This window comes from Berghia stephanieae, chromosome 4 (genome assembly GCF_034508935.2).
Source record: "Berghia stephanieae isolate SIO BIC M18660-M18661 chromosome 4, UCSD_Bste_1.3, whole genome shotgun sequence".
In the NCBI taxonomy this organism is placed as follows: domain Eukaryota; kingdom Metazoa; phylum Mollusca; class Gastropoda; order Nudibranchia; family Aeolidiidae; genus Berghia; species Berghia stephanieae.
The window spans coordinates 44,300,132-44,309,646 of NC_088363.1; the positions used below are offsets into that span (position 1 = coordinate 44,300,132).

The following is a 9,515-nucleotide window of genomic DNA, read 5'->3' on the forward strand; positions in this document are numbered from 1 at the left end:
GAAGCGGGGAGACGGCCAGTTCGGCGAAGGACCTCAGTTGATATCAAGATAAGTATTACAATTTTTAAAAAGTGTGTTTTTTACCTTTGTTAGTGCCCAATAATGAATAAAAAAACAAAAACATGAAAACACGTACTATTTAAAACAGAATAAATCTTACTTTTACTGTCAATACTCTTCAATAGTCGTAACGTCACTTCCTTCCTAATGACGCATGTTAACTTAGTAACACTGGCTCTAAACTATCAGAACAATGGCGGACACCCGTATGAAATATTTATCCGGCGAGCATAAAAGCGTTTCCAGAGGGAAAAAAACCCCATAAATTTGATCATGTTTTGACTTTGACACATTCTGATCACAAGGCATATGAAAAGTTCTAGCCAGCATGAAGAATAAAAAGTAATGATTTTCTTTGTTTAGAACCAGGATGGCCGTCGTTGCCGGGTGGCGTGACATCAGACTACTGAATCCAATTATCAGTGGGACTGGGACTTGTTTATTCATTACTTATTGTATTGTGAAGGTGATATCCTTAGACAGCAACACGAGCCAATGATCATTGCTGTTAACTAATCTATGTAATATATAATAGGGAAATCATAGTATTTGCAGACCTCTCTATTATTTAATTCTAGGGCGATTCTGTGTGTGCAGGACTGCTGACAGCCTATGTAATACGCTCGTGTGATGTGGAGATTATTACGTAAGTTTCTTCAAGTTAACTTACATACTTACTTATTTACTTACTTATCCGAACCAGCGACCACCTGAGCTCTAGTCTTTTGGTCTTGTGCCATGACGTAGAAGTTAGACATCTTTTTTAGTTGTTAAAGGCGACTATACAGTGTGTTACTGATGTTTGGATTTGATGGGAGGAATGTGCATCTCAGGTCTTCAAGAGGTTGACATTCAAGCAAGTGGTGTGTGACTGCATTGGGATTTTGACATCTTAAAGTTTACAATTAAATCTCTACCTTAAATACCACATTACAATGAGCGAGAAGATGTGTACAGACTTGCATGACACGATCTGACAGAGATAAGCATCGTCTGCAATTAAAGCCCTTTTGCCTCTTCAGAAGTTTCGCGTCTCAGTAATATTTATTTATTGTCTCGACCCACAGTAGTAAAGGACCAAAAAAAATCGTGAGTTGTGTTCACTAGTTAAAACCAATGGGCTCAATTATTTCCTTGATTGCTACTAACAACTCACTCGACGACACTCACAATAAATTTATGTCAAAATATAGATAAAACGAAATTGACGTCACTCGGCTCTTTGTTATTGTTTTTAGCCAGCCTTTGTTATGAGTAGTTGTATTAATCAGACTATAGATAGAACGAAGATGACGTTATTGATTTTTGCCATCCGCGTTTATGAGGAATTCTCACTTAACTGTATTAACCAGACTATAAAAGTTCATGGTTACACATAGTTCGTAAAACTTCCGGATGACAATGTTGTGTCTTAGCCAAGCGCATACTATTTATAGTTTTGTGTGTTCGTACGAAATATCCGGCTGGTATTGTTATGAGTTGTTTTTTTAAAGTAAAAGCAATGCATCATATCAGGCTTTTGATGCTACGCGTTTAGATAAATTACATACGACATTCGCCAGCCGGGTATAACTTACAACCAAACCAAACTGTGCAAAACCTTGAACGTCTGATTGCTGAGAACCCATAACAAGATTTAATTGATGTCTAACAAATACTCACCTGACGGTTACAACACACATCAAGGCCGTTAGGAAAAGATACGAAACGAACCACCAGCCACAATCCATGATGTTTTTTTGGAAATTGCTGATGTCGTTGCTTCTGCTCTTGTTTTTGGTGTTGTTGTTGTTGCTGTTGTTGATGTTTTTGTTGTTGTCACCGTCGTTCTTGATTACAATGATGGTGATGATGTTTTAGTCACCGTCACACAAAATGACAACTGATATCTTGATACAACCCAAACACTTAGTAGTAACTCAACACTTCTTGTCATTGAGATTTTTTTAAGGAAAAAAAACAACATGTTTCACCCCAAACAACGAAGACATCCACAAAACACATGTCGCTGAAATCACATCAAACCACATCGATCGAAGAAAGGAAGGGAAGGCAACTCGGAATTATTGCTCTCCATAACATTCCCTTCCTTAAACCTGTATTATTTTATTTTTTACTCGCGATTTCTACAACAAAATGTGTAAGATCAACGAAAAGAAATACTACCTACCGCGAGTAAGTACATATTTATTGTTATAATTTATCATAATTCATAAATATCACATGTTAATATTTTCCATATGAAAGCGTGTGTCGTGTGTTTTGAAGAATTAGACAATGTGATTGGATCGCAGTCGCACAATCTCTATCCCAAATTGGGAAAATATTCAACTCCGTTAGCACATCTTGAGGGGAAGTGAGTCGTTGTGTTGGGAGGACGAGGGCTACTCACGCCGAAATCACGAGATGCTGGACGAGGCCGGTTCGTGTTTGTGTGCGTGAGTGTGTGTGTGTGTGTGTGTGTTGTGTGTGTGTGTGTGTGACTGCTGGAGTGTGAGTAGTTATATATCGTGTGACGGGGTGTGAAATAACACGTGAGGAGAGAGAGGGGGGGGGGGGTCAACAAGAGATAGAGAGATAGAGAGAGAGAGGAGATAGAGAAGGGAGGAAATGGATGGTCCCGGATGGAGGTAGAGTGAGAGAAAGAAGGGGGGGGGGGCAGTGAGAGAGAAGATTTAGAGTTAAAGAGAAGGGAAGGATGGATGGAGAGAAAGAGAGAAGGGGGGGGGAGCGAGAGGAGGAGATTTTGAGTTAGAGAGGGGAGCGAAAAGAGTGAGGTGGTTGGGGATGGGGATAGTGAGAGAGAAGGTCAAGAATTAGAGTGAAAGGAAGGATGGAGAGAGAGGAAGAGAGAGAGATAGGGAGAGATAGAGAGAGAGAGATAGGGAGAGAGATAGATAGAGATAGATAGATAGATAGATAGAGAGAGAGAGAGAGAGAGAGAGAGAGAGAGAGAGAGAGAGGGGGGGGGGGATTCGATATGGTACATTAAAGCGCAGTCTATTATTAATTTGTCAATTTTATAGGCTCTCTACTAATTTGTTTCTCTCTCTCTCACTCTCTCTCTCTCTCTCTCTCTTCCTCTCTCTCTCTCTCTCTCTCTCTTTCTCTCTCGCTCTCTCTCTCTCTCTCACACACACACATATATACACAAACAAACACACACACACACACACACACACACACACTCTGTCCCTCCCTCTCATTATATCTCTATCTATCTATATATCATTCTATACTATCTATCAATTTTTCTCTTTCTTTCTCTCTCTCTCTCTCTCTCTCTCTCTCTCTCTCTCTATCTCTCTCTCTCTTTCTCTCTCTCTTTCACCCCTCTTTCTATCTTATCTTTTTATTGGTTATTAAAATGTTAAGACGTCATTAAAAACTGCCAATTTTATTTATAGTATTTCCTATAAAGCTCCATGATTATTGTGCCAACAAAACGGGGCCAATGATGCTATGCGAAAAATACTCACCTATAGGAGTCAATAGTCTGATGTCACGTCACCCAGCAACGAGCAGCTTGGTTCTAAACAAAGAAAATCGGTACTTTTTATTCTCCATGATGGCTAGAACTTTTTCAGGTGTCATGTGATCAGAATGTATAAAAGTCAAAACATGATCAAATTTATGATTTTTTTTTTGTCCTCTGGACACACTTCTATGCTCGTTGGAGAAGTATTTCATAAGGTCCTCCGCCATTGTTCCGATAGTTTAGAACCAGTTGATAAGTTGCTATGCGTCATTACGAGGGAAATGACGTCACGACTGTTGAAGGCTATTATATCCATCAGATCAGTCGCAATATTATTGCTCGTTCATCTCAAATTACCCAAAGCTTTTTGCAAATAACTTTTGACATACGGCGCCAATTTTTACCTGATTTTGACAGTGATCTTAAACTTTTTTAATCCAAATTTTGGTGAAATGTCGTCAATAAATAAACACTGTTTTCTCTTTAGCATGATATTTCGATAGCGCATGTTTTACATAAATTTATGTATCTATTGACGCTTTGCGTTCAGCCTAAAAGATCACAAGACTCGCCAGCCTGAAACGACAGACCAACACACAAAACAATGTATAACCTTGAATGTTTACAGTCTGATAAATACACAGTTTAGTGAGAACAACTCATAAAAATGGCTGTCTAAAACCAATAACAAAGATCTGAGTGACCTTAACGTTGTTCTATAGATAGTTCGAAGATGACGTCACTCAGGTCTTTGTTATTGTTTTTGCCATCCGCGTTTGTGAGTTGTTCTCACTAAACTGTATTAACCAGACTATAAAAGTTCACGGTTACACAGAGTTACACAGGATGGCAATGTTGTGAACTCCTTGGCCAAGCGCATTCTATCTATAGATAGTTCGAAGATGACGTCACTCAGGCCTTTGTTATTGTTTTTGCCATCCGCGTTTGTGAGTTGTTCTCACTAAACTGTATCAACCAGACTATAAAAGTTCATGGTTACACAGAGTTTGTGTGTTGGTCCGTTATACTTCCGGATGGCAATTTTGTGAACTCCTTGGCCAAGCGCATTCTATCTGTAGTCGGGGTAATACAGTTTAGTGAGAATCACTCAAAAACGCGGATTGCAAATTACAATAACAAAGGCTTGAGTGACGTCATCTTCGTTCTATAGATAGTTCGAAGATGACGTCACTCAGGGCTTAGTTATTGATTTTTGCCATCCGCGTTTATGAGTAATGCTCACTAAACTATAAACGTTCATGGATACACACAGTTTTGTGTGTTGGTCCGTTATACTTCCAGATGGCAATGTTATGCGTTATTCACGAACTGGAGACGAAAATGAATTCACTCAGTTTACAGCCTAAGTGAGGCGTGTGTATATGTGTTTGAGTGTGTGTGAGAGATTGAGAGAGAGAGAGAGAGAGAGAGAGAGAGAGAGAGAGGCGGGTGAGAGGGGGGTTGAAAAACATTTCATAATTGGATTCAATAGTCCGATGTCACGTCGTCCAGCAACGGCGGCCATCGTGGTTGTGAACAAAGAAAATCGGTGCTTTTTATTCTTCATGCTGGTTAGAACTTTTCATATGTCTTGTGATCAGAATGTGTAAAAATCAAAACATGATCAGATTTAAAATGTTTTTTCCCTCTGGATACGCTTTTATGTTCGTCGGAGAAATATTTCATAAGAGCGTCCTCCATTGTTCCGATAGTTTAGAGCCAGTTACTAAGTTACCATGCGTCATCGCGAGGGAAGTGACGTTACGACTGTTGAAGCGTATTAATGCTGAGTCCATGTCGGGGCATATGAGCGCTTGGCATAACAATTGAGCATAATTCGTGAGATTTCACATTCTAGCGATGCAAGTACCGCTTTTACCCTTAAATATTATTTTAGCTGATGCAAGGAGAGCACAAAACATCTCTTCGTGTCGAAGTTAAACGCCAAACGTAACGATGGCTCGCTGTGACTTCAAAACAATAGTTCCAATAAAGACAAATTGGGATCATGAAAGTTTCAAAGACGTAATATTCTGCTCCAAAGTGTTCAAAAGTTAAGAAAAATAAAAGTTTTGGGCATTTTGATTTGGACGTACAAAACTCAAAACTATGCTTACGGTAACCCTAAGACAGTATAAAGTTGACGTCACTCACCTCTTTGTTATTGTTTTTATTCAGCCTTATATTATTCGTAGTTCTCACTAAAGTATAAAGATAGACCAAAGTTGACGTTACTCAGGTCTGTGTTATTGTTTTTTGCCATCCAATTTTATGATTAATTCTCACGAAACTGTATTAACCAGACTATAAACGTTCAAGGTTGCGCACAGTTTTGTGTGATGCTCCGTTATATTTTCGGGTGGCAATGTCGTGAGTGTCCTAGCCAAGCGCAGAGTATCTCTAAATCCGACTCTAAACGTTCAAGGTTACACATAGTTCAGCGTGCTAGTACGTTATTGATGCTGTGCGTTTATCCAGATTACTGACAACATTGCCAGCTGGATATCATGTAACAACACACAAAACAATGTTTACCCTTAAACGTTTTTAGTCTGAAGAAAACTATTTAGTGAGAACTAGTGGTCCAGTAGTCCTAAAAAGCTGCCTTTATACCATGCTACTGAAAGAGATCTGCCACCTTTATGAAACCGATTCACTATAAGTACTCCGAAGCCGAAGAGGTGGTTACATGTCTCAAGGAATGTGCATGATCTATATTAACTTTCCATGTGCTTTTCATTGGTCACATTGCAAAATGTGCTAAAGTGACCTACATAGTGAAAAGTGTTCACAGATTTTGAACTATATAACATTACGATTGGTCATTGTGTTCAGCTTGACACATGTGTATGTTTACAACATTCATAAACAAAACAGTGTGTTTGCATTTATTGAGAAATGTCCAATCGTTATACAGCAACAAATCACGTGACTGATGACTCGGTTGGACGGAAACATGCATATAGATCGCTCCCATTAGGAACCAGAATAGTAAAGGATTTGACGTCACGGCTTTACTTCCCTATCATGGCCTTCTTTAAGCTGACGAGGACACCCAGAGGGAATTCTTTTAACTGCCATCGGTAGCATATCGAAGGGACAGGAACATAAAGGATTTGCTTGTACGTAGCCGTCTTGAGCCGTCACAAAACAATGGACCTACAATTCGCAGATACATGAGGCCAAAAATGTAGGACCTGAGGACACTTTTATGAAGACAAGACCGTTGCATTTCTAAAGACAGTGTGGACCATCACAAGACCTTATACTATAATAATAGTAATAATAATAATAATAATAATAATAATAATAATAATAATAATAATAATAATAATAATAATAATAATAATAATTATAATATTAATAATAATAATAATAATAATAATAATAGTAATAATATTATAATAATAATAATAATAATAATAATAATAATAATAATAATAATAATATAATAATAATAATAATATAATAATAATAATAATAATAATAATAATAATAATAATAATAATAATAATAATAATAATAATAATAATAATAATAATAATAATAATAATAATAGAAACTGAACACCAGATCACTTCAGTCAAACTTTAACAAAAGTGCTAAGCGTCGCTTTACAATATTATTATTCAAACATTCATTCTTTGACAATTTTGAGAATAAATTTGAAGAAACAAACACATCTTTGACAATTTTGAGAATACATTTGAAGAAACCAACACATCTTTGACAATTTTGAGAATACATTTGAAGAAACAAACACATCTTTGACAATTTTGAGAATACATTTGAAGAAACAAACACATCTTTGACAATTTTGAAAATACATTTGAAGAAACCAACACATCTTTGACAATTTTGAGAATACATTTGAACACATAGCTAGACATGCACACACACTCGATCACAGATAATATAGACCACAACATTGTCTATGCCATAAGATGTGCACATTGCAACATCTGTTACGTTGGCCAGACGGGAAAAGTCAGGGATATCGCTTTTCACAGCATCTACGGAAACATTACCAATTAATCGGATTCAACCGTGGCCCGACATTTTGACCTACCTAGCCATCTCGGGATGTTTGTTACCAAGGCCGCTCAAGTTTGTGTATCAAAATTATTCTGCTACACAGACACTATATCTCGTCTCAAACAGGAAAGACATCTGGTTAAAATCCTTGGATTGTATACCACCGTGGACTCAACAATAGACTAGAAAATTACTAGAGTATCGCCCTTGTATTTTTTTTAAATATCTTTAGTTTCTAAGGTTTTGTTTTATTTCCTTCATCGTTGGAGTAGACAGTGGGGGAAAAAAAATCTCACATTCATTTAAAAAAGATCGCTGTCCATTCTTCATACTTCTGGATTATTATTGTCAACGTTTTATTGGATTTATATCAACTGATACACCTATTCACTCGTGTCGATTTGCGCAACATATTTTTGCATTTTTATATTCCGCTCAATTTGGCACTCCTTAGTAACCTAGAAAACGCTTCTTTTTGTTTACATTCCACCATGTTTATACGGAAAGAACGTTCCAAATACTTCTTTACTGTCGATCTGGTGTTTTAGTGATGTATTTATGTTTTCATTTTTGTTGTTGTTGTTGTTGTCTGAAGAAGGGTTTTGAAGCTGTTAAATTCATTTTTGTTTATTCCTTTTTACAGTCCACAGCTTCTAACAGCTTAATATTACGTTGATATGTGGGACCTTGAACGTTTATTGTCTGATTGATATAATTTCGTGAGAAATAATCACCAAAATGGCCGTCTAAAAACAATACCAAAGAGCTGAGTGACGTCAATGTCGTTCCATCTAAAACTGTTAAGGTTATTAAACAGTTCTGTCAGCTGGTACGTTTCATTTGGTGGACAGATGTTGTAAATATTTTACTTAAACTCATAACATCAATAGAAGACGATGATCGTCAAATGAACATGAAAAGTGTGGTATTATTATTAGTGCTCCGGGAAACAAATTATGAATTCTTGGTTTGAGCTTTTAAACAAAGCTCGCAAATTCACTTTCTTTTGGTGATGGTTCTCTCGTTTCGTGACGTCTTATTTTGGTCAGTATTAGGTTTAGACTTTAGGAAGGCACGCACGGTCAGGCCATGAGTTAACGAAAGCTATGGGTCTCATCCAGAGAAACGACAAAGACTTGGCTATTATATCAAAAATCAATATTCACGCTTTGCATTTAGCTAGAAGGCTTCCATTGCTCCAGCCGGATGTAACATGCCGAGACACAAAACTATAGAAACAACAAGGTTGACGTCACTCAGGCCTATTGTTTGTTTGTTTGTTTTTTGCCATCCATGTTTATAATTCTCACTAAATTGTATTAGCCAGACTATAAACGTTCGAGGTTGTTTGGTGTGTCGGTCCGTTATAATTCCGGATGTCAATGTTGTGAGTTTCTTAGACAAACGCACAGCATCTATGCAACCTTAAACGTTTACCAAAAATGAGGACTACTCATAAAAATGGCTGGCTAAGAACTATCACAAAGATCTGGGTGGCGGAATTTTCGTTCTATCTTTATTTAATAATTCATAAAACCAGAGGCCTTCAAAACCTGGAAGAGAGATACGCGTATTTGAAACATGGCGGTCTGACGTCATACAACCACCTATGAACTTATATGAGCACTTCAGAATCCAAGTAAAATGCGTCGTAATTTGTTGTTTTTTTGTCTTTTTTTAAATTTGTTTTTGTTTCTCATTTGTTTTGATTTCGTTTTGGTTTTTGGTTTTGGTTTTTGATTTGGGGAGGGTACGTGTTTTTTGTGTGTTTTTTTTTTTTTTTTTTTTTTTTTTTTTTTTTTTTTTTTTTTTTTTTTTTTTTTTTTTTTGTAAGATAATAGACTAGGCCTTTAACTTTTCGAGTAATTTTGCAGAAGTAGAGGAAAGTCCTCTCACCATCGAACCATTCTGTTGTGCCAAAACTTATAACCATTTAGAAGTA

General features: G+C 37.0%; 1 protein-coding gene across 1 annotated transcript in view; it reads right to left on the reverse strand.

Annotated features, from left to right (window-relative positions):
• The window catches only part of LOC144970643 (gamma-aminobutyric acid receptor subunit beta-like), a 154,636-nt gene extending 152,284 nt beyond the window's left edge, over positions 1–2,352 (reverse strand). The window contains exon 1 of the mRNA XM_078910472.1: positions 1,723–2,352. Within this exon, the coding sequence (XP_078766598.1) occupies positions 1,723–1,790 (68 nt within the window). The 5' untranslated portion in view covers positions 1,791–2,352. The remainder of the gene's footprint in view (positions 1–1,722) is intronic.
• Positions 2,353–9,515: the final 7,163 nt, after the last annotated feature.